Here is a 25,061-nt window from a genome sequence, read left to right on the forward strand (position 1 = left end):
CGGCAGGCAAAGCAAGATAAAAGTGGCAGCTTAACCAAGGTCAGGTAGCCTGTGAGAGCTGGACTCAGGTTCGCTAGTAAGTCTGAGCTCTGGGCACCCCCCTCGGAGAGGACTGAACCCGGAGAGGAAAGGGCACCCTGATTCCCGGTGACGCAGAGCCAGGCGGGGGCAGGAAGGGCAATGCTGAGCAGGCCTCAGGAGCAGCTGCGTGCCTGGCACAGTCTCACACACCGGGGCATGACTGTATCGTGGGGGGTGGAGGCCGCTCACGGCAAACCCTCATGGGCTGAAGAAACTGGGTCAAAGGCATAGCCCTGCAGAGGAGGAGGAGGAGGGAGCAGGGGAGGAAGGGAGCGCACGTCTGGTTTCTATTCCGTGACCGTGAACAGAGGCGTAATTGGCATTGGGGAGAGCGGCTCGGGCTGAGTTCAATCTGTAACAAGTCCTCTTCAATTTCCTCCCCTCGGCCCGCGCACAGGCTTCCGAGATTGCCCTGCTTGAAGCTAATGGGAGGACGCATGCCTCATTCCCGGGGCCAGCCTCAGCGCCACCAGCCCGGAGCCTGGGAGGACCTGCTGCAAGGGGCGGGGGGGTACCAGAGAGGGTAAGGGGGTGGTAGTGGGGGGCTGAGAGCTGGGGTGCTAGGCCAGTGGCCCATGCTGGTTACCTGAGCTCCCTGCCAAACCCACTGAAGCCAGGGGACGTGCCCCAGCACTGCCCTCCCTGTCGCTGAGCCATGGAGGACAACAGCCTTGCCACCACTAGCGGTCACCTGCCATGCGCCAGGTCACCTGCCATGCGCCAGGGCTGGGCCTGGGCTTCACCCACAATATCCTCACAGCATCCTACCAGCTGACAGATGGAGAAACTGAGACCCTGAGAAACAAAAGGACAGCACACGGTGGGTCCATGGAGCTGTGAGGATTGGGCCCAGGTCTGTTTACTATCAAAGCCACACCCCTTCCCCGCATCTGCTCCTCCCTGGAGTAAAACAATATTCCTGCACAGATGCTGCCACTCCGAGCTGCAGGGAGGCCAAGCTCAGAGGGTGGGCACACCCTGCCCAGAGCTGAGGTCTGGGAAGGAGATCAGGCACCCACTGCATCCTCACAGGGCACAGCAGAGCCCAGAGGGCCCGACACCGCTGGGAGAGGGCAGGGGTGAGACAGAGCCGGCATTTGAACCCAGGTGTGTGTGACTCCAGTCAGGATGCTCCATGCCAGCAATGTTCTCCCAAGATGGGTGGTCAGGTAGCCCTAGACAGTCGACCCATATCTACCATCACCTCCATCCTGGGCCCCTGGGGCACAGCTACAGGGCAGCCAGCACCCCTACTGCCTGCCCCTGCAGAGGAGTGAGCTGGGCACACACCCACCTGCTTGATGCACTGCAGGCGGTCATTGGTCTGCTGGATGTGCCTGTCCATAGAATTCATTCTGGCCGTTTCGCTGGGTTCTACCCGAGAGCCATGAACGTTGTCCAGCCTGTGGAGAGAGAAGAGCGTGGGCGTCACTGGGGTTGTGCCAGGCCTGCCAGCCTTACAGCCACCCCCCGAACCCCCACACTGACGTGCTGGAGGCTCCTAGCGGGTTCCTGGGCCATTTGAGAGGCCTGGCGGCCTCTGCCCCAGGCACCCTGCGCTGGAGGAGGAACCGTGGCCCCAGCTGCCCAGCCTGTCCTCCCCAAGTGTGGCCCTGAGAGCCCCATCCGGACTGAGGGTGGGAGGTGCTCCGGGCTTCTCTGTGGTGACTGATGTGAGCACTCGGCAAGCGTGTCCACCATGGGACGTGCAACGCCCACTCAGACACACGCATTTCTATGCACATGTGTGTGTTTGGTGGTGGTGGTGGTGGTGGTGGTGGGATGCAACTTCATTTCCAGATTCCGGTTCAGGGCTTAGCCCACTCGATGTGGTTATGTGTGTGTGAGCATGTACATGTGTGAACATGTGTGTGAGAGAGCATGTATGTGCATGAGCACGTGTGTGTGGTGGGATCTTCCCACGTGACAACCTCCACTGCACTTGTGGTGTAAGTGCAGGAGTGCCACGTGCCTCCTCAAACCCCACACTTTGAGTTCTTCACACTTTACAAACCATTCCAACTCCATACCCCCCTTTGGAAAGAAGGAGGAGGCAATTACTACCCTGTCCACTTTCTGGATGCGGACCGGAGGCTCGCAGAGAGGAAGGGAGCCATTCAGGGTGCACAGCGCCAGCCCAGGGCTGAGTGGTCTCGGGCACATGAATGTCCCCGCTCCCAGGCCCACTCTTCCTGCAGGGCTGGCGGGAGCACTGACGTGGGTGCCACTCCTCCCGGGTGGTGAAGTTGAGTGGGAGAGGCCCTCAGCTCCAAAAACCCGGAGACGCCAGGCCTCTGCAGGGCGGCCACGCGGATGAAGGGGAGAGGGAGACAGAGGCGGAGTGCTCGGCTCTGGCGTCCCCGCCCTCAGAGGCCCAGGTCCTTGGGCCAAAGCAGAAGTGCGCCCAGTGCTGGGTCGGTCTGCCCTCCCACAACTCAGCGGGCATTTCAGACACACAGTCGGACCTGGGCACTGAACAGAGGCTATGGCCCAGGCCTCTCTGCTATTCTGAGACACTGCCCCCCCCCCCAGGTTCCTCACCTCTGGCCCCACTCACTGGGCATTATTTCTATGTGCTCTCTTTACTGCTCATGCTCACTCTCTAAGACACATGTGTCAAACACAAGGCCCGCGGGCCAAATCCGTCCCGCCAGGCCTTGCAATGTGGCCCGCACCGCGCTGTCATCACTGCACTCCGCTGCGTTTCCATCACAATGACAGTTTATGACTGTTCAGTAAACCATTCGGCCTGCGATTTAGGCTGGATTTTAGATTTTGGCCCCTTCTCTGATTGAGTTCGACACCCCTACCTAAGACTATCATCATCTCCACTTTACAGATGAGGAAACGGAGGTCCCGAGACCTGCCAAGTCCCCACGGCTATTAGGTGTCCGGACTGGGCCCACAGGCCTGTCTGCTTCCAGGCCTGGGCTCCGGCCCCAGCGCCAGCAGCCTTGCAGCATGCCCGGCCCCAGCCTGCGGACAAAGGCTGCCGCCTCCTGCCAGGAGGTCTGCACCCCACCCTGCTCAGCCTGTGCTGGACAAGACAACTTATGTGCCTGGTTCACGACTGAGCAAGTCCAAAAAGGAATCCAGGGAAGCACTGGCCCATTGCCCAGCTCCCGGCGCCCTTCCTGGGAGGACCAGTCACCAGTCTCCGGGGAAGGCGGTTGGGGAGAAAGAGGGGCTCATCTTGGAGAAGCAAATATCTGCGTGTCTTCTCCCTGCCACCCCTTAAAAACCAAAAAATGAAAGCATTGTACACACACTACCAGAACCTTGTTTTTCCCCCTCTTAATGACATCTCAGACTTTATTCCACATCAAGACATAAAGAGCCTCTCCATTTTTCATGGCTGCACAGAATCCCAGGTTCGGAAGAATCACCTGTCTCCCCCCCCCCCCCCCCCCCCCTCAGGTGCTGCTCTCAGGGGCGAGGCTCTGGTCAGGGCCTCCTGCTCGGAGCGATAAAGCCGATGCCGTCACCACATGTCCTTACGGCACACAGTGGTGCAGGGTCGCCGGTGTATTGGCCACACGATCCCGCATGGATGAACCTGGAGAACAGGCTCTTAAAGACCAAGCTGCTGCCTCACTGGGCCTCGTCCTTTCGATACGTGCTTTCTGGTTCACGCCATCTTGAAGCGCTCCAGCAGACAGATCACAATGAGGGCGTGTCCGTATCTATTTCTCCTTCCCTCACTCCAGCAACCATCCTTCCACTCCCCCCACCTAGCACACAGTTATACACCCAGATGCCCAATTCTCCATCCATTGTTTATCCAACTACAAGCCTGTCTCACAGCTCAGTGGACATTTCAGAGCACAGTCAGATCCGGGCACTGAACAGAGGCTTATGGCCCCTGCACACATCTCCAGTGTCCATTTGCCCATCCACAGCTGCTTCCAACTCCCCCGGCGAGTGCTCTCCCGCACCGGTGCTGTGCCGCAGGGATGAAAATGAATTAATTAACAATGTTCAAGAAACGCTTGGTCTTAGTCTGTACTCACTCTAGGTCACTACCCAGGTGACTATTTGTTGGGCTCCTCCTGTGAGTCAGGTGTTTCAGGCCCTGGGCACAGATAGACACTGTTACTATACCCCCTCCCACTTCACAGATGAAGAAACCGAGGCTCAGAGGTGATAGTAGAAACTAGCTTCAGAATCCCGGGTCACAAACCAAATTGAGCAGGGAGGCCCTGCAGAAGGGTTTTCTGATGTAAGCATGTGTATGTGTGTATGTGTGAGGGGAGTAGGGGAAGAAGGAAGAGATGAGGGTATCCCTGAAGTAGGGGTTGAATTTACACGCCCAGAGCTTCAGCCAGCCTCACGTGGAAAGTGCTCCTGGGGCCAGAGACAAAGCATGTGGGCGCGGGCACGTTGGCTGCCAGGGTCCCCATCAAGGAGTGGTTTCCACAGCCAGCCAGAGGGCACATTTTGCCCCAGGCCAGCTCCATGGAGCTTGCAAGCCTCAATCCTGTCTTCAGGCTGCAGCCAACCAGGATTAAGGGCCTGCGGCAACCCAAGCGGCCAGCAGGGGGCACTGTTGACAAGCCTACATGCCCAGAAGGGCTTCTAGGCCTTCGTTTGTTTCTCCATTTGTAGAGCAGGATGGCGAGGGTGAGGGATCAGATGGCCTCTCGAAGCTCCATCTCTAAGTAGGAGTCGTGCCCAGGATGAGAGACCTAGTAGGGCTTTGGTAAGGCACCTGTCAAATGACTGACAGATCATTTCTGGAGTCTGCGGCGCTTGGGCCATCCAGGGAAGCCCCCAGTAGGCAGTCACCTTTGGGCCCAGAGGCAGTGGGCCCCCACAGTTCTCATGTTAGGAAGCAAACAGAAAAGGCAGGAGGGAAGAGAACTGTCCAGCTCAGACCCAGGCTCCAGGCAGCTCGTGGCCATCCTGTCTGGAAATCAGTGGCTGTTAGGAGTTGGCTTCTAGGGTCAAAGATTCTCCGAATATCAATACCCAAAGGTCCTTTAAAGTCTCCCACTAGCCTAACAGCTCAGCTGGCTTTATCTGGGGGAGCCCGAGGCCTGCAGGAGTTCGTCCAAAGCCACACAGTACAGGGCGCTCTTCTTCCAGGCTGGGGCTGCTGACGGGAGGAGCCAAGCAGTGGACAGGTGGGCCGGGGCCATCTGTGAGACCCGAGACGGAGTGGCAGCTAGCAGGAGAGACGCCACAGGTCACAATTGTGCGTCGTCTATAGCAGTGTTTCCCAACCTTCTCTCATGATGAGAATCACCTGGTGGAGTTGTTAAAACACAGATTCCCGAATCCCAACTAAGAAGTGCTAAACTAGAATTTTTGAGAACATATAGGTAAAATTGCATACCTAACTTAGTGCTCTGTATATAAAATCTGTCTTAGAGCACTAGTTAAGTATACAATTTTACCTATATGTTCCCAAAAATTCTAGTTTAGCACTTCTTAGTTGGGATCCGGGAATCTGTGTTTTAACAACTCCACCAGGTGATTCTCATCATGAGAGAAGGTTGGGAAACACTGGTCTACAGTAAAAGAACAGAATGCCTGACTGATTGTGGAGGCACTTTCAGGTGAGGGGACATTTTTAAACTGCTGAGATCAATGGAAAATCAGGGTTAGCAACAGCAGGAACAGATGCGGCTGGCAGTGTCAGCAGAAGAGGGGTCAGGACCTGGAAGGCTAAGGGCCCCAGGGTTGGAGGCGGGGGGGTTGCTAAAGTAGGCTCGGTAGAGGGCACTCCCTGAGGGGTGGTCTGGACTCCCCCATTGGTTCTGCACCTGCTATGTGCAGGCACCAGTCCTGGTCCTGTGCGTTGCTAATTTATTTAGTCCTAAAAGGCTCAGAGAGTGGCACAGCTTGCTGAGATTCAAATGCTCTGCCTTTCTATTTCTATGTTGTTTCTTCCACTCCACCAAGAATGAAGCCTCTTGGAAGTCCCCCCCTGACCCCTAACCCCTGACTATGACTGGGGCGTCCCCTTGGTTCCACCCAAACTGTCCAAATCCACCCACTTGCTTCCAAGGCCACTGGGCTCCCTGCATGCTGGCTGTCTTGCCAAGTGACCAGTGTTCAGCGGCCAGCAGAGGTCGCCCTCCGCCGTGGGAGCGTTGCTGGCCACGGCTGCCTCCCTCCTCAGAGCCTGGATTCCTATAATAAGCCTTTACAAGTCACTACAAATCCTCCCAGGCTGCAGCTCCACTGCCCACCGTGGCATTCCCTCCCACCTGGAGGCTGTGCGGGCCTGGCCTTTTCACCGCCGTCCGCCTCTGAAAGAGGGGCTCAAGCAGGCCTGCCCCCCTCGCCTGGCCCCCGGCTTCTCTCCTGGTCTGAGGAGACTGGAGCCTGTAGGAGATGCAATGCTAGTCAACCTGGGGGCCTGGAGAAGACCCCGCTCTGCCATGGCCTCCAGGCCTCAGTTTCCCCTTCTGTAACAGGAAGGCTAGCCAGCCTCTGGCAGCCCTTCAGACCCCAACATCTTAGGATTTCTGTCCGGAGTTGCAGCTGTTTGAATGCTCCATCTCGACAAATGTAGGAGCGTGGCTCCAAAGAGCAAAGCAAGCCCGTCCCAAGGACTTGCCGCTGCCTTTCTCGGCCTCACCCTGTCCTGGCACCTGCGCTCAGTTTGGTGTCACTGCTCGAAGGTATGTTTTCTGCCTAGTGATGACACCTGGATGGGCTAGTCTTCCCAGCGCCTAGCTGAGCTCTCAGGGGGGGGGGAAGCAAGCTTCTGTGTTACACTTCTTAGCACCCAGCACAGCGCTGCCTGGCGCCGGGACATGCTCCAGAAAAGTTAGCTGCGATTATGCACACAGGGCTGCTCCAGAGGGAGAATGCTGGAGGTCGGGACCACCTGGTCTTGTACCCACATGAGGGGTAGGGGCCGGAAGAGGGGAGATCACAGAAGGAGACAATGTCCGAGTGGGACTGAAGCCCACCTGGCTGTTCTCAGTTGGGCCCAGGTTGTCTCTGGGTTCTCTGAAAGCATGTCTCCCGGTCGGAAAGGTTGGGGGAGGCACATGGCCTCAGTGGGCTCCTCCCACACGTGGGAAGTGGGGTGCTCTTAGCTGCCCCATAGAAATGTGGATGGAGCCCTGGAGGCAGCTCCCGAGGTAGGATGCTGGGCCAATATGAGCTGTGCTAACACCCGTGTGTGTTTTATTTTTCACTTTTGAGGCCAAACAAGTTAACCAGTCCTCTTAACATACATACATCTGGGGCAGAGGTTTGCTTACGTGTGTGCATACTTGCACACATATGTACTCCTTTGCATACTTGAGACGAAGTACATGCACACACTGAGTGATGCACAGATGCACTTGAGCACACACATCTCCTGACAGCTTGCACAGGCGAGCGGCGGGTCCCCGGGGAGCCGTGCGAGCAGTGGTGTGCAGAAATGACTCAATCACCCTGCATCTGCAGCGCAGGTCCCTGGGCGAGCGGAGCTGGCGGTGGGGGCGGAGGGCCTGTGCCCACGGCTTGCAGAGCAGAGGCTGCATTCTAAGACAGTGCCAGGGCCAGCGAGCTTGGGACCTGCCCACAGCTCAGCCTGGTGGGAGGTCGTAGGGGTCCCGGGGACCTGTTCCTGCCAGCCCCTTTGCCGGGTCTCAGGCTCTGAGAGCTGCAGATAGCGTGGGCCCTGGTTCAGCAGTGACCTGCCACCCTTGCCTGTGACAGCCCAAGGCCTTCTCACTTGGATCTCCACCTTCCACCACTTCCAGTCACACCCCGTGTCCTCCACATGGGGCTGCTGCATCTCCTGGGCTTTGCTCTGACCATCACACTTCCTTGTTTTGCCTCTGCCCCTCAGCCCCAAGCACCTTCATCTATCTAGGCCTGCTTCAACTGTCACTCTCATGTTGGTTTCCCCCAGCAGAGCCACTCACTTCTGTGTCCCCAGTGTCTCTGCCCTGCACCCATCTCGGCGGTACTAGACAGTGGTGTAGCTTTGCATCCATCTCCCACATCAGCTGGGGTGTCATCTGGTGATGAATCCCCAGAGCCTAGCCCAGGGTCTGGTACCCAGTAGGTCCTCAGCAATGCTCTTTAGATGAACAGAAAAATGGGTGGATGGACAGCCATTGTGATCCAGAGTGGTAAGAGCTGAAAATCCAATGGCTCAACCTGATCAGAGGGCCTTGGGACTGAAAGAGACTCCAGGGTTCTCAAAGAGTGATGTATGTACCAGTGGCGGAGAAGAATACTTTTAGGCGGTCCACAGAAACCTAGTCGATATTCCTAGTGACGCATTTGGATTAGAACAATGATCACTGCTGAGTTTGTGGATATTATTGAGAACTAGAGGCCCAGTGCATAAATTTGTGCACAAATTTGTGCATGGGGAGGTGGGGTGTTCCAGCCAGCCCACCCAATAGAGGCTGATAGGGCCAGACTGGGAGGGGGAAGAGGATGTTGGAGGTTGAAAGGCCACCCTCCCCCATCAGGGTGAGGGAAGTGATCGGGGGCAGGGCCTGCCAGGAGGAGGGGCCTCGGGCAGTTGGCAGGTTGGCCTTGGCCCCTAGTCGAACTCCTGGTCAAACTTCCAGTTGAGGGGACAATTTGCGTATTAGCCTTTTATTATATAGGATTACTATATAGGACAAGGGTAAATTAGGCAGTGATGGCAGACCTTAGTGGGATAAGAAACCACTTTAAACAGCATAAAGGGAATGAAAGAGACTGAGGTTAAGGAAGGACTGACACAGCCCAATGCCCTCCTCATCTTCACAGCAAAGAAGCAGAAGCTCAGAGAGCTGCAGGGACTGCCCATGGTCACACGTTTGTGACTCTCCCACTCCTGATCCTTAGGAGACTGCACGCTGCCTGGGGCCGGAAGAGGGTGGAGGTGAAGCAGAGACAGGCAGAAGCAAGTGGCTTTGTGCCCTGACCCAGGGAAGTCAGGGAAGGGCAGAGGGACAGGAGCTGAGGACAGAGGGAGGCGAGAGGCAGCTCTGGGCAGCTGCCCAGGACCAGCTGCTCCCACTCTTGGCCAGGCGGCTGGGGCAGGTCGTGGGCCAGCTTGAGGCCTGGAGCAGGGCGAGGCTCCTGGGGGCGGGAGGGAGGGGGTGGGGTGGCGATGGCCCTGAGTCAAAGCTTCCCGCTCTCTGGGGTGGTGAGCAGCTGCTTTATCGCCCAGAGTCTGTGTCCTCCACTGTCTGACAGGAAGTGCCCCTCACTGCCCCACTGGCCTGAGGAGCTGACGGCGTGCAGTCACTTCGGGACAGGGGTCTGAAAAGGGAAGCTCTGACTTGGACACCAGCTCTTCCAATCCACTGGGGAATGCCTGTGCCGAGGCCTAACAGGGCTCCCTGCTTCCTGGCCAGAGTTCGGACACTGGCTTGCACTTGGGGTTCCTGGAAGGGTGGACCCAATCTCCCAGCACCCACCCTCATCGACAGGAACACCCCTTGCCAAGGGTGGTCTGTGGGATGGCACAGGGAACCTTGTGTTTCAGAGTGGGGGCTTCCTGAGGGCCGGCCCGGCACTGCCACCTCTGCCAACCTGCTTTGGGACACCAACGTGAACTCAGAGGGAGGACACTTACTTGGGGAGCATGTGTTGATGGTGCCCTGACAGAGGGGCGGCCCATGGTCAGACCCACGCGGGGCTGGGAGTCCCAGCTGCGTTCTTCGGAAAGCCTTAGGCCCAAGCTTGTGAGGCCTCAGCCGGCGCAGGCCATGCCCTTGAGGCCAGAGCTTCCTGCCATCCTCTGCGGCACTCAGAGTCTCTGACCTCGGGGCGAACTTCCTCTGGCAGCTCCTCTCCCCAAAAGGTGAAGGAGGGCCAGATGCAGCCCTGGACAAGGTCAGCAAACGCAGGATGGACAGCCACCCCCACGGCTGCGAGTGGGAGGGGACACGGAACAACTGCTCTAACAGGTCAGCCACGAGGTTACTCAGCCCCCTTCGTTGTGAGCCTCAGACGTCTCCTGTGATGTCCCAGCAACTATTACCAAACAGGCTCTGAGAGGTCCAATGACTTGCTCAAGGTCACACTAGTGACCTTGGACTTGAACTCCTGTCTGACTGCAAAGCCCAAGATGTTTTCCTGAATCATACTTTCCATGGGAATGTGGCAGGCCTTCGCCGCCCCCCTCTGTCGGCACACGAGGACAGGGACTGTCATGTCCTGGCTGGTGCTGCGGGTGCTGGGCCAGCCACGACCCTTCAGGATAACAGTGCCCATGCAACGGCCCCGACCTGCCTTCATCCAGAGGTTCTTGTCTGATCCCAAGGCTTGGAGCCGTGAAGTAGGGAAGAGGGAGGGAGGAAGTTCCCTGAGGGCCTTGGAGGACACAGGGTGGAATGAGGCTGGAGATGGAGCCAGGCCCCCTAACCACCAGCTGTGCCCTCTAGCAGGTTATAAATACCCTGCAGACTCTTACAGCTCTAGGGACCAAGAGGTATTCCCTATGGCCCCTCCCTAAGCCCAGCTCCTCAAGGCTCCCAATCTACCCACCTGGCATCCTCAGGGAGGCACAGACAGGCACGGGGCCAATGGCATGTCGGGGAGAGCCAGAGATGTTTGACCCTTAGGGATCACCTGGCCCAGGGATGGCAGGACGGTGAGGTACGGCACACCACCTCCACCTCACACCCACGGCAGGCATGGTGAATCCATCGCCACTCTTCCGGCCGAGTCTGGCCATGTCTTGGCCATCCTCAACACACCCTCTGCTCAGCCATCCCGAATCACCTGAGTCAGCCCATCTTTGGAGGGGAGGCCCTCGCCTGAGGTCAGTGGCCCGTCAGGCCTGAGCATAGATTTCCTGATTTCTGACTTTGTGCCCTTTCCCCTGAACCGTGACTCAGAGCCAGGCTCCTCTGGAGTTGAGAGCCCATATATGGCCCCCTCAGGTGAGCCAGCCACGCTGCAACGACCTATGTCACAGCCTCACAGCCGCTTGCAGACAAGTACCACCCCGTTTTGCAGATGAGAAAACTGAGGCTCGGAGTAGATGGGTGCTTCCTTCCGGTCACACAGGAAGCAAGGCTGCTCCTCTTGAGTCTGGGCTTTCACTATCACTAGCTGGACACACCTTCTCCTTCAGTTAACTGTTATGAACTGTCAGATGTTTCTTAATGCTCATAAAATAAAATATTAGAGAAACAAATCAGAAAGTAGACAGATTTACTTGAGCTAAAAGTGGAAAATGAAGAAGAAAAAAAAAGTCCTCATGGCTTAGGTCTGGAGGGGGTCTGGGGACCTGCTCAGGCCTATCTACAGATGAGGAAACACAGGCCCAGGGCAAGGGTCAGGTGGAGGGAAAGCAGAGACTTGAGGTCCCATCGTGGGTCAGAAGTGGGAGGTCGGGGCTCACACCCCACTTCCCTGAACTTCTCGGAGCTCTCTGGCCCTAATTCGGTCGAGGCACCCCCATGCAGATGTCAGTCCAGGCCAGCCGGTGGTCACAGACAGCTCAGATACAGAGGGCCTGCCCGGCAGCGCTCCCAGCGGACAGGGTGACGGCAGGCCATGCGGCGGGCAGGAGCAGGCTCTGCTCCCGCTGGAGACTGCAGTTTCCCTGGCAGAAGAGGACCCGGTGGGTCTATGTGGAGATGTTCACCATCTGAGCTGGGCTGGCACAGACCCCACCAGCCCTCATCTCTCCAGAGGCCCACTGAGTGGGGTGGGGTTGGGGTTCAGCCTGTCACCTGGTCTGTATTGAGAAGTGTCTGGGGATGAGGCTGCTTGGGGGCTGGGCCTCCCCAACCCAGGCTGGGAGTTGGGGGTCTCATCCATGGGACCCTCCAGGGACAAGCCAGGCATGCACAAGCCACCTGATCATGCTTCCTGAAGTCCACAAGACAGAACTTCACACCTGCTGCCCCACGGCCACACTCCGACTCGCTGCTCCAACTGTGCGGGTCCTTGGCAGTTTACAAGGAACTGGGGTCAGAGCCTCCTCTGGCCCTTTAGCACCCCGTTCTACATGGGAAGTGTTGCTTCGTGGTTAGGGGCACCAGGCTGCCTGGGTTCAAATCCTGACTCTGCCACCTGACTTGCTAGCTCCTGTGCCTTAGGACAACATGCGGCTGCCCTCTGCGTGCCTCAGGCTCCGCGTCTGTAAACCCAGGCTGCTGTGCTCCGTAGCAAGGCAGAGCGTGGGCAGCACTTGCTGGCTCTCACAGGACAGGTCTCATCTCCGTCAGAGGCAGCAGGACCTGGGTCGAGTGGAGCGTGTCTCCTGAGGGGAGAGCAAGGGAGCTGAAAGCAACCACCAGACACTAAGATCTTCAACCTTTTTAAAAAAATCCTATTCTAAAAACTTATTTTTTTAAAGATTGCAACAACATCTTAGGCAGAAGATCCATTTACGCAACTATGGAAGCGGCCTGCTCCGGATGGAGGGGCGGGAGTGAGGCTGCCCACTTCACGTACCCTCATACAGGGTCTCTGGGAGACAGCTTACAGGCTCAGTGCCAGGCCTCCAGGGTTGTGGGTAGCTGAGGCAGGGGCTCTGTACCCACTGACCAGAGGCCAGGCTGAGGAGCTGGAGGAGGGTGTCCTGGTGGCAAAGGCCAGCCATGGAAAGTTCCAGAAGGAAAGAGGGATAGGGTTGGAGTTTCAGGATATGTGAGCAGAGCACTGCTTCTCCAGTGCAGCAGCGGCCTGGACGCCCAGTGATGTCTGTCCGGGTGGCAGTGTCATGGACAAAGGCAGGGAGACCAGGGAGGAACCACTGTCTCCTCTGGGCAAAGGGGGGCCGAAAACCTGAGGTCCGATCCTCCCAGAACAAAGGATTCTCTGCTTGCGGCTGCTGGGGGCCAGCTCAGATTCTATTCCCCGAGGGATTACTCAACCCCTCACCTGTGAAGGGCCTTAGAATCTGGCTTTCCTAAAGCTAATGGATGGAAAACACTTTCTCCACTAAACACATTTTAAAATCCCATAGAACTAGTTTTCCTGGAACCAACTCACCGAGAAATTCAGACCTAAGGGGAGTGGCTGAAGGGTGGAGAGGCTGGGCAGCAGGAGAGAGAAGGCAGGGGAAGGCGGGCAGCGGGCAGGCTGGGGGCAGGGGCCAGAAACGGAAGTGTCTGCCAGAAGAGAAGCCACAGGGCACCCTAGCTAACGGTCTGAAGCCCTTCCCAGCAGGACTGGGGCCCCAAATTCTGACTCCAATATCACGGCCAACTTCATAAAGCCACCACCATCTCCTTCCACAGACCTAACCAGCCGGGAACTTGCCTGCCCGAGGGCCCCCTGGGCTCTGTGCACAGGCCACTGGCTGTGAGGGCGAAGACCAGAGCTGGAAGGTCCAATGAGTTGCCTGAGGCACAGGCTAGGTTGGCTGGGGAGACTGCACCTTCTCTGCACCACCCAAGCCATGAGCTCTAAATAGAGGAGACCCCGGTCACAGGAACCACAGGTTACAGGCCAAGGTGGCCCAGACCAAAGTGGCCCAGACAGCTAGAGCTCTCTCCTGCTGCGGGGTGGGCAGCCTCAGAAATCTCAGTTCCTAATTTGAATAACAATGAGAACAATACAAGGTATCTTAGTATCTACTGAGTGTCCAGGAGCACCTTTGGCACTTTATGTGCATTATCTTTATAATAATATTAGAGGCCCGATGGATGAAGATTTGTGCAAGAATGGGCCTTCCTTCCCCTGGCTGCTGGTACCTCCTTCGCTCTGGCTGAAGTCGCCTTTCCGCCTTCCTATGCTTCCCAGAGGATCCCAGTGGCTGTGGTGGTATGGAACGACACAATGTCCGGCCTGGCCCCCAGCTATGTTTGTTGGGTTAATTTGCATACAGTTGCTTGATTGGCTGGTGGGCATCACAAAGGTATGGTCAATTAGCATGTTTCTCTTTTATTAGTGTAGATACTGTACCTGAAAGTAGAGTGATTAGCACTGTCCCAAAATGGGAAACTAAGATCGAAGTGGTTAAGGAACTTGTCCAAGATCAGAAAATGGCAAAGCGTGCTTTGAATCCACGTCTGTCAGACCCAGCATTTACCTGCTAAACTACACTTAGCTTCCAATGAAAATGGTGCCACAGATGGCTGGGCTCCAGGCTGCCCTGAAGGAGGCCCTTCAGCTCAGACATTCACCCAGCACACTCTGTGCCAGCTCTGCACACTGGCTGTGCCCAGCTGAGTGGGACACAGACAAGAGGCGTCCGTCCTCAGGGGGCTCCAGATCGCACAGGGGGGTGTCCCCAAGCATGCCAACACACGAGCACTGCTGTGGACACACAGCAGACCTCCCTGGGCCTGTCCTCTCAGGATGGGGCACTTTGAGATGGGACACACTTCTCCCTGTGCCCTCTAAGGCTGTCCTTTCACACCTGGCACCTCACCTAATTCTCACACTCACAGGTGGGCATCAGTCCTCAGGCTTAGGAAACGGAGGCCCAGAGAAGTTATGTAAATTGCTTGAGGCCACATGGTGGGGCAGTGAGGTTGCCTGGATTGGAATCTAGACTAGAGTTACTACAAAGGCTCACCCAGCCTGATGCAGGACTGGCACAGGGTGCGGGAGAGGGTTCCTGCCAGGCCAGGTCACTCAGCCCCCTGACTCTCTGTCCTTGTGAAACGGGGTGAGATGGCTCCTAAAGCATTTTCTAGCTCTCATGCTCTGGCAGGAGGCTGGGAAGAACAACAACAACAACAACAAAAAGTAAAATGACAACCCTGCCTTCCAGAAGCCTAAAATCCAGGTGATAAGCTATCTCCCCACCCCCACCTGCTGGCAGTCCCCACCACGGGGGCTAGACCAGGGCCGGGCGGGGGCATCCCCAGTCTTTCTGCAGGAGGCGAAATGGAGCGAGGCCCAGAGGGCCGGGAGGTTCGGTCCCCAGGGACAGTGCGGCTGGGCGGAGGGCCAGGATTCGGGAATGGGCTGGGATGCGGCAGGGAAGGCCGGGCTTATTTCGAAAATAAAACCACATGCCCGGTGCCCTTTTGACCAGGCCTGGCTAGTCAGCCTGGCAGGGTGGCATGAGGGACTTTCTTAAGGGAGAAGGCATCGAAATGAAGCAGGATGCTCACAATTCATCTGTTTTTTAATTAACTCACCCTGCTGCCTTAAGTGATTCTCTGCTTACGCTCATTCTTTTGAAAATTCCAAAGTGCCGCTTCTGACCTGTGATTTACTACTGCCGTACGTCTCTATAAGCAGTGTTTTAGCTTAAGTGGCAGTTGCATATTAATTACAAAGTTAATTATGTGCTGTGTAATCATGCTGTAATTCATTAGTTTACTCTGCACTCTGAGAGCCTCGTGCTAACAACAAGATCTGACAGAGGATTTCAGGAATCACCCAAAATTTCCATTGACAATCCCGAACGAGGATGAGAAGGGCTCGGACCCCCATCAACACACCTCCCCGGGACCAGCCGCCTGACCTGAGGCCCGGCCTCTGCGCTGCAGGAGCTGGACCAGCGCGGACCGGAGCTCTGACGGGCACGCGGCCTGCAAACCCTGGTCTGCTGAGGACAGTGGAAAACCCAGCTGGGTCTTATTTCCCCCCCACGGAAGTGCAGGGACAGGAACAGAATTTGTTTAAAATTACTTACGGAACACAGAGCCAGTTCCAGGTGAAAAATAACAGCTCGGATCGCTACAGCGGCCGTGGGAACACTGGCTGCGGGGCCGACCCAGAGGGGCCTCCAGGACGCAGGTCTGAAGCAGTTGTCAGACAGGGAGACCCAGGCCCAGGGCGGGCGGGCGGGCGGGGGACAGCGGTGGGGGTGGGGAGGTTGTCTGGGATTTGTATCAAAGTCTCTTTTCCTTCTCTACTGAGTCCTCCAAAGCATCCAGGGATCTGAAAGTGAACACTGGCCATGCTTCTCTCTCCCTTCTTTCCTGTCGTGTTTTGTCTCCTAACAAAATAACTGCGGGGTGTCCTCACTTCACTCCTGAGAGACTCTCAAAACCCCACTGAGGCCCAGCTGCCCGGCCTGTGAATCAGGGTGAAAGCTCCCTGCCTCCTTGCACAGCATGGATGATGGATGGGAAGGAACTGGGGGCACTCTGGACCCTGCCCGCACCTCACCTGCTCAGGGGATTCTTTTCCAGAACCATCTCTGCCTAGGCTCCGTGTTGCCAGCCACGGAGGAGTCCCCATGCTCCTCCAATGGCATTTAAAAGTCAGCGTGCACAAAGCAGGCTTGCTGCAGCCACCCCGCACTCTGCAAATCTGCGGATCGAATTTCAAGCCCTGGCTGCATGAGGGTCATAAAGGCTGTGACCTCCCCCGGGCACAGTGACCTGGTGGCTGAGACCCTCCTTTGCTTTCCAAATGCAAACCCGCTGGTTTTATTTCTACTGACAGCCGAATGGAAAAAAAGAAAAGTGGAAGTCCTTTCCCTTCTGGCTCTAGTCAACAAGAGGAGAGAGGTCTCAGAGCCCCAGCTGGCATGGGAGGAAGACAAATAAGAAAAAAACAAAACATGTCCTTGTGCTGCAGCGGAATGTGTAAAAGAGGTGAAAGCACAAGGCCAGGGGCAGGATTCATTTTCTGCCGTTCAGCAGGCTCAGGAAGGAGAGGCAGGATGCTGCCGACTCGACAGTTTTGGGGGAATCACTTTTGGAGGGAACTCGTTTTGGGGGGAGGGAGGAAGGGGTGCTTCTTAACAGCCAAAGCGCTGCTGTGGTTTCCTTGCCTGGGAACCCTCTGGTTTCCCTGGCAACGGAGAAGTCCAGCCTCCAAAGTTGTGCTCAAAGACCAAAGCCTGGCCTGGGATGCTCCCAGCAATTACCCACGGCCAAGGCTGCGCCATGCTGCTTGCAGGGGCAGGGAGCTGAGAGGGAGAGGTGCAAAAAAATGTCAACTCTGCAAAACTGCGGGCACTGGTGTCCCGCCCCCGCTCCCACATACACACACACACACACACACACACACACACACACACTTGTGAAAGCAGCTACTCATCCCCAGTTCACAGCTCTCCAGGGCTTCAGGGCTGAGCAGGTAAAAATGCCAGGAAACAGCTAGGAAGCAAGCCTGGGACTGCCAGCACCCAGGACTCGGAGGGAGCGGGACAGGCTCTGAGGTGGGTGGCCGATGGGCTAGCCAGGTCAGACCTCCTGTCCAGCAGGCTCCGGCCTTCGGTGGCTGCACAGGGAGCGATCGAATGAGAGCAGGTCTGAGTTTCTGAATCATCTTCCTCCATCCAGACTCGCTCCAGAGGCGCCTTGTGGATCTTAGAGCCCATCTTTGCAGAGAGAAATATTTAAACGTCTGGCCTGGGAAGATGGTTTTTGGGCATCGGAGGTGGGAGGGGACGGGAGAAGGAAAGCAGAGGAGGCAAGGAGGGGGCCAGGAACGGCGTCTGCGGAGCACTCACCTGGCCGCTGGGCACTGCGCTGAGTGCTCCATATCTCATTTAACGGGCTCTCCAGCAGCCAGCTGCAGCAGGTGCGATCAGCCCTTGCTGGAGGAAACTGAGAGGGGGGCGGGTCCTGCCCAAGGCCATCCAGTAAGCGAGTGGCAGAGCTGTGGGTCACCCCTGCCAGTTTCAGAGCCCACTTCTTAGGAGAGGGTAGAAGAAGTGGCAGCGGGAAGAGGAGGGCTGGATGGAAAGTGATTTACTTCCCTGGTGGCAAAAGGGGGACAGAGGTTCCCAGAATCCCGCCCCTCACCCCCAGAGCCTCCCCTCTCTAAGCATTCCCCAGAGGCCCGCCTGGAGGCTGGCGTGTCCTGGTGCTACACCCTCTATGAGCTTTATCTCCACAAAGTAGGCAGTGACAGTCCATTTTGCAGACCCATGGTGGGGGCTCAGTAGCGTGTCTGAGTTCACACAGCTAGCAAAACGCAGAGCTGGGGTCAGGCCCTGACCTTACGAGGGAATCTAGGCTGGGGTCTTAAATAATGATGGTGTGATGGTGATGATGATGATGGAAGCCAACCTTCCTGAGCTCTCCCAGGTGCTCGTACAGTTTCAAGCACTCCATGTGTATTAATTTATAAGTTTATTCCCTCCATATGCTATGCAGTACACACTACACTCAGCTACATTTCACGATGGGGAAACAGAGGCATGAAGCTCTGTAGGCAACATGGCCAAGGGCTCACAGCCAGGAAACTGCAGGCCAGAATTTGGACGCAGCCAGGCAGGCCGCTGAGCTCATAACCAGTGTGATAGCTGCTTCTCCGATCCCTGGAGCACCCTGCCTCCCAGCCCGGAGTCCTTGATTCTGGGTGGGTCTGGGATCCCAGCAGCCAGGCAGCCACTGGTTGCCCAGGTTTCTCTCTTCCCTGAGCCGGGAAGAGCCCTGGAGAGCTCCTTCCCCTCCCTGGCACATCAGGCAGGGCCAGGCCGCATCTCCGGGGTGTGTGTGTGTGTGTGTGTGTGTGAGCGCCAGTGCACACGCCTCAGGCCTGCGCTGCATCCCGAGTGTGCGTGCGGCTGATTTATAACCCGTACAGAAAACAGAATTGCAAATCTCGCCCACAAATCTTCCCTATCGAGGCTCTGTGACAGGCAGACATGCTGTGAATTGCCAGGCACAGCAGCCCTCCGCCGGCCTGGGCTCCCTCGTGCTCCCGGCTCCGGGACTGAGCCCTGGGGACCAGGGTCCTCTGGTGGCCGGCAGTCTGGCCAGCTGGGTCCTGGGAGTGGCCGCCAACCTAGAAGGCCCACTGGCCCCTGTGTGGCCTGGCCCTGGGAAGCCCCATGAGGCACAGGTGGCCGTCCCTCCAGCTGGTCCCTCACACCGCCTGCCCTCACACTTTCCTCACTGCTCAGAGCAGGGCCGCTGGCACCACAGAACTGAGCAGGGGACACTGGCAATATGTACGGTGCACACCTGGGTTACACACATTGCTTCCCCTTGTCTCGTGTGATCAGCACATGAAGGCTCAGAGGGGACGCAGTTTGGGCCTGGATCTGAACACGGGCGGCCTGATTCTAGAGCCTGGGCTGAGAACCGCCTCCCCTCAAGTCCTCAAACGCGCTGAGGGCTCTTCGGCCCTGTCCCTGACACTCACACCACCTCCCTTTCCCGAGAGGGGACAACGGGAGAGCCCAGGTTTGGGTCTGGTTGGGACCGCCTCATCGGTGTTCATCCCGTCCCCATTTCCGCTGCCGGGAACATGGGAGGGGTTTCCGGCTTCCGCAGATCAGGATGGAACCGGAGCGGCTGCACTCCGAGTCCCAGCCCTGAGGGGCATGGGGATGGCACTGCGTTCTGAAGGTGGCACCCAGTACTCAACCTCTCGGAGTGCTGTGACAGCCCAGTCCATTCCCTGATGCCCATTCTTCAGGACAGGCGAGGGTAGCGCAAGAAGGAGGCTGGCACGCTGGGTGGCGACAAGGGCAGCGGTAGGCCCCTGTCTTGGCTCACCCCTAACCTGCTGTGTGACCCAGGCCAGTCCACTGCCTCCCTGAGTTTTGTCTTTTTTCCTGGAAAACAGACTGGGCTTCCTTGCAGGCTTATGCAAGGGTTAATTTAAATGAGCACAAGGGACCCTTCCACCCTTTGGAGACGTGTACACAGGCATGCACACATGTTCACATTCACATGCATGCATGCACAGAGAGCTGGTGGCATCGGGTTACAGGAATCCCCATGAGGCCCCAAGAGCACCCCGCTCCAGGCTGCCCTTCCTGGGGGCGTCTCCGGGGCCTGGCATCAGGGTGCGAGGCCTGGCCCCTCCTCCTCCTCCAGCTCAGACTCCCTCAGCCCCAGACCTATAATCACCGGCGGGGAAATGACAGCCTCGCCCAGCACCACCCTCCGCCGGTGGGCGAGGAGGCGGGCGGCGGCCATGGTGGTGGCTGGAAGGCAGGCTTGGGACACAGAGCCGCCGAGTCAGGAGAGGTCAATGGCGGGACAGATGCCATGGGGACTGTGGGCTTTGGGATGGGCAGATGATGAATGAGAGGGAAGAGGGGGAGGGGCGGGCACAAGGCTCAGGGCTGGTCTGAGGCTGACCCTCTGCAGGACAAAGCCCAGAGAGGGTCAGTAAGGGGTCATGACCCTGGAACCAGAAGCACGGGCCTGAGACACCAAGGCAGGCTGGCTTGGCCCTTGGAGGAAGCAAGGCCAGCAGTGCCTGCGGTTTGGGGTTTGGGAAGCTGCAAACACTGACTGCAGGGAGACCAGGGCAGGGCCTGGGGCTCAGCATTTTAGAATGAGCTGCTTGGAAACCCTGGACTTCCTCTGCCCAGGAAGGTGCTGGGGTTCCTCCTGCTTGTGCCGCCGTCCCCTCGGCACCCGCCTCCATGTGGCAGTGGAACAATTGCCACTCATGCCACCTGCCCCAGCACTGGGCCCCCAGCTTCAGATCCCCACCCTTGGGCAGACAGAGGCAGGCAAGCCCCACTTCTACTGAAGCTCCTTGCCCACCTGTCTGTCCCCCGCCAGTCCATCTGTGTCCTTCCCAGAGGGGCCCTGGGTGTGCGGGCAGTGTCATGGATACTCTGACCACATCAGCTAAGCTTGGCTGCTCAACACTTGTCCCCTCAGAGGCACAGGCACATGCCCATTGGTGGGTGGGGCTGCAGGACTGTCCGTTTACTATGGCCTAGCCAGCCGGGTTTGCAGGGAGCACTGCTGCCAACCCCCCCCCTCCCCCCCCCCCCCCCGCCCCGACAGTCACTTGCCCTCTCTTGGCCCGGGTTCCTTATCTGCAACAGGAAATGAGAGGAGCCACATTGGGGCCGGGCAGCCAGGAGGGAGGAGCGTTCAGGGTGGAGGAACGGCTTCAGTAAGGATGGGTGAGAGAGCAGTGCACACACACCCGGGAGGGCTGTGTCAGGAGGCTGGGGTGGAGTTAGGGTTAGGGTCAAGGTTGAAAGTGTAGTTGGGGACAGCGTTGGGTTTATCTGACTGGCACTGTCTGAAAGAGAAGTCTGTGGGCAGCTGCCTCAGTGTCCCTGGACTGCAGGAGGGACCTCTCAGAGGGAGGCAGCAGTGTCTGCTTGGGGCCACCCAGTGGGCCAGCGTGGGCTTCCACACCACCAGGGAGTCTGAGGCGAAGGTGCAGCAGCCTCCCTCGGACCAGCCTGAGCACAGGCTGCTCTGAGACTCAAGACCCGGGTAACGTGACAGGCGATGGGACAGGGGACGTAAGGAAGGGCCCGTTTGGGCATCAGGGGACTTGGCTTTGGCCCAGGGGATGGCCCATCTCTGGTCTGCAGCCAAGGGCACGGCCCAGGCACAGGCCTCGCTGGGCCAGGACTCATGCTGACATCGCCACAGCCACCATCACACCCGTTGTCCTGTTTGAAATCCGGGGACTCAACCTCTTTTCAGAGGGCTCAGCTTGAGTTCAGGGTCACCAGGATGACCCTGGTCACGCAGGAGTGCTGGGGTGAGTGCTGGGGTGTGCACAGCCCGGCACCCCTCAGCATTTCTTCGGTCTGTCCATGCCAGTGAAGGCCCAGGGCTGGGCTCTGCTGGGAACAGGCCACTGCCCCTCCCAGTGCCCATCTCTCTCTTCACCTTCCCTCTTGACCTCCAGGATGGTGTGAGGCCCAGGTCCACAAGCACCCCCGGTGCCCCTCTGGGAGGGAGACAGATGGACTGGCGGGGGGGACAGACAGGTGGACAAGGAGCTTCAGTGGAAGTGGGGCTTGCCTGCCTCTGTCTGCCCAAGGATGGGGGTCTGAAGCTGGGGGCCCAGTGCCAGGGCAGGTGGCATGAGTGGCAATTGTTCCAGTGGCTTGTCTGCTCAGCATGCCTGCTCACCTGCTGCCCGGTCCCCACTTGCCATGGCCTCACCAGCCCCTTCCCTGCCCCCTTATGGGCCAGAGATGGCTGTCGCCATGGCAACCCTGCTCATTCAGTCCGAGATAATGAAGCCAATGTGTTTTTCATTTCCATGAGCCGGAGTGCGAGCCGAGCGGGAGAGGGGCTTTCCCTGCTCAGCCCCTCCTCTGGGGGAAGAGGCAGGCTGGAAGGAGAAGGTATGGGGTCTGACCGGCGGAGCCACACACACCAGCAAAAAAGGGATAAGACCTGGAGCCACCAAGCTCTTGGCCTACCACAGCAGCCATGTCAGTGGACAACGCTGGCTGGAAAGGCCAACACCCAGACCAGGAGAAGTGGCTTGCAGCCAGACAAAGCGGGACTTCATTTCTAGCTGTGTGACCTTGGGTTAGTGGCTCCACTTCTCTGGTCTTCTATCAGCACAACCCAGTCCACCAAGCATTTATTGAGTCCCTTTTGAGTGTCTGGTCTTCTGCCCAGAGGAGACCCAGACAGAGCCCCCGTTTTCCACAAGCCCACAGAGTATCGGAAGCAGCAGCTTACACTGGGGACATGCCTCAGCTATAAAAATGAGGCCAGTAACTCTTACCAGTTGCTGCCTATCTTTGAGTTACTAATGAAAGGTTCATATGATGGCATGGGTGTGAATGTGCCTGGCGCACACAGTAGGTGCTTTATCGCTGCTAGCCTCCCCTTTTTCCCCCTTCGTTCTGGGTGTCTGACCTGCAGCACAGAGAGAACAGATGTTCCAGAAGTTCTGGTGTGTAAGCCAGAAGTCGCAACTGCCTAAAGTCTGTCCTTCCTCCTCTGGTTAGAGACCTGCCCATTTGGCTGAGGGTGAAACTGAGGCCTGAGCAGGGCTGGGCTGGGCAGAGAGTGGGTGACAGAGCAGCGGCCCTCAGCCAGCCTGTCCGTGGCAGGACTCATTCCCGGCCCAGCCCAGGGAGAGCAGGGCTGTCTTGGAAAACCACAGCCCACAGTCGCCGCCATCATGTCCCCTCCCCCAACCTCCTGGAAGGGCAGGAAGCCAAAAGCACTCATGCAGAAAACCCTGGCCTGTCTCCCCCCAATAATTCAATCACCTTGGAGGCCAGTGGCCCTCTCTCCTGGCTGGGCTGACAGATGAGGGGGGGAGGAAGGGGAGACATGCCGGGGGGAGGGGTGGGAAACCAGGAAGGCCGACATGGAAAAATCAGAGCAGGGCTTGAAAAATGAAGAAATAAACCTGCCAGGGGGGAGACAGCCTCAATTCGTCCTCCATAAAGCTGTCTTAGGGCCACCAAGGACGTTGGCAGGCGGAGGAGGCCGGAGATGGCTCCTCCTGGGACCCCCACCATCCCTGCCCAGCTGGGGTAGGAGAGGAGGGGCTGGGAGGGCTTGTGGGTTAAAAGGGAAAGGGCTGTGGGAGATGCAACAAGGGGGAGGCCAGGGCTGTGAACAGGGGCTTCTTGGTCAGAGGTTCACTACCACCTGCACACGGTAGGCCTCAATGTCGGATGGACAGAAGCAGGAATATGTCGCTGCATCTGCAGGTGCCAGTGAGCAGGGCCTTTGCAGTAGGCTGACCAGATGAAAGGACCCCGAGAGCCCGTTCACCCACTCAACCATTCCCCACAAAGGAAGACAGGCCAGACAGGCCCAAAGTCATGGGCAAAGTCGGAGCTGCTTGGGTTCACCAGCCAGGGGTCCGGGCCAGGCCACCTTCCCTGTGAACTGCAAGGTTGGGCACTCTCCCCACCACGTCCCTGGCAGTGCCACATCACAGCAGCCCAGGCGGGGCCACGCCGACTGTGAACGGGCCCTGCCCTCCTCCGGGCCCCTCAGCGGGCTGGTAACAATCACGTTTCCCAGGAACACGGAATGCCTCAGAAATCTGCTCATAACCCCAAGTCCCAAAGGCAGGAAAGAGAGTATAAAGTGACCAGAAAGAAATACTCCAGAATGTTGACCAGCGTGACCTCTAGGTGGGAGGATTCTGGGCAGAGTTCATTTTTCTTTTTCCACTTGCCCGAGACGTGCAGACTTCCTGCAGAAAGCATGCACTGCTTGTGCAATGAGGGAAAAGGGTGTAATTGGGTTTAAAATAAGTAAGTCACTCCCACTAAATGCCACTTGTGTGAGATTCTCCACTCATGGGACTGAGACTCCCAATGGTCAGCCGGCAGCTTTGCTTCACCAAAACCCCCACCGGAGCCTCGGTCGTGGCCCACAGACTCTGGGGTCACTGCAGGCAGGAGGGTGGGGACCAGGCTCCCCTGACTGCCTGTGACCTGTGACCTGTGACCGTGGGTGAATCCACATTTCACTGTGCATACGTGTGCTCCCCTCCCAGGCTGGGTGCTGAGGCTTCAGGAGCCCGGGCAAACTTCAATTGAACTTGGAAGATTGGATGACTTAGGGCACAGCGCTTCTCTGACTGGAGGGGCCCCGTATGGACAGAGGGGGCAGCTGAGGTGCCTCCAAAGACCAGGCACACTGGGGCCAGGCGGGGAGTGGCCGAGCAGCCAGGAGCCGAGGGGCCAGCTTCCAGCCCCTGTTTACAGTGGAAACACAGACTTGAAAAGGTTTCACTTTTCCACTGTTTTTGTGGCAGTGCTGTGGGGAGCAGGGCTTCCTGAGAGCCAGGCCAGCTTTCCAAGGCCACACCGAGTCCAGCCCTGCGCTGGCCTCCGACAGGAAACACCATGTTTTCAGTGTACGGGTCTCTGCCAGGTGCAGCGAGCTGCCCGTACTCCGCCAGCCTGGCTGTGCAGGGAGAGCGAGGCCAGGCCCTGTGGCGGCTGGGGACGGACGGCGGGCCTGCGGAGCCTCGCTCTGGGACCACTCCGGCCAATGATGCCTGGCGCGGTCCATAGGGCTTTGCAGCAGCTGATGGGCCTGGTGACTCCTCACTACAAATTCCAACCCCTGACCGCCTGGCTCCCACATCAGCAAGCTCCACTTACCCCTGTGTGGGACAGAAGGGAAACTGAGCCCCACAGGGAAAAGAGGCTTGCAATGCCACTGGATTACTAGTGAAGAAAGAACCACCTCAACCCACATCGGCAGGTCCCCAACTGAGCCCCCTAGCAAAGCGGACTGTCCTGCTTTTGCCATGACGCTGACAGCTGGCCTGCACCACACACCACTGCCAGGCACCATCCTTGTCGTTAAGCCACAGAGAACACCCAAGCTGTCTGACCTTCGTCTTACAGAATGACTGGAAACGGAGGCCCGGAGGTTTAAGAAACGCTCCTGGCTCCTGCGGCTGGGAGACCCAGACCGCACTGCAGAGCTGTCCCTCTCCGCCCTTTCCTGGTTTCCTGGTGTTCCTGGTTCAGGCCGGCA

The 25,061-nt window shown here is 57.8% G+C and overlaps 1 protein-coding gene across 7 annotated transcripts in view; it reads right to left on the reverse strand.

The window, feature by feature from the left end:
- Positions 1-25,061, reverse strand: part of ZMIZ1 (zinc finger MIZ-type containing 1) — a 166,337-nt gene that overhangs the window by 93,580 nt on the left and 47,696 nt on the right. For all 7 annotated transcript variants that reach the window (XM_036438080.1, XM_036438082.1, XM_036438083.1 and 4 more), the window contains one exon: positions 1,376-1,484. In XM_036438080.1, the coding sequence (XP_036293973.1) occupies positions 1,376-1,435 (60 nt within the window). In that variant the 5' untranslated portion in view covers positions 1,436-1,484. The remainder of the gene's footprint in view (positions 1-1,375; positions 1,485-25,061) is intronic.

Source organism: Pipistrellus kuhlii, unplaced genomic scaffold (assembly GCF_014108245.1).
Source record: "Pipistrellus kuhlii isolate mPipKuh1 unplaced genomic scaffold, mPipKuh1.p scaffold_m20_p_15, whole genome shotgun sequence".
Taxonomy (NCBI): Eukaryota; Metazoa; Chordata; class Mammalia; order Chiroptera; family Vespertilionidae; genus Pipistrellus; species Pipistrellus kuhlii.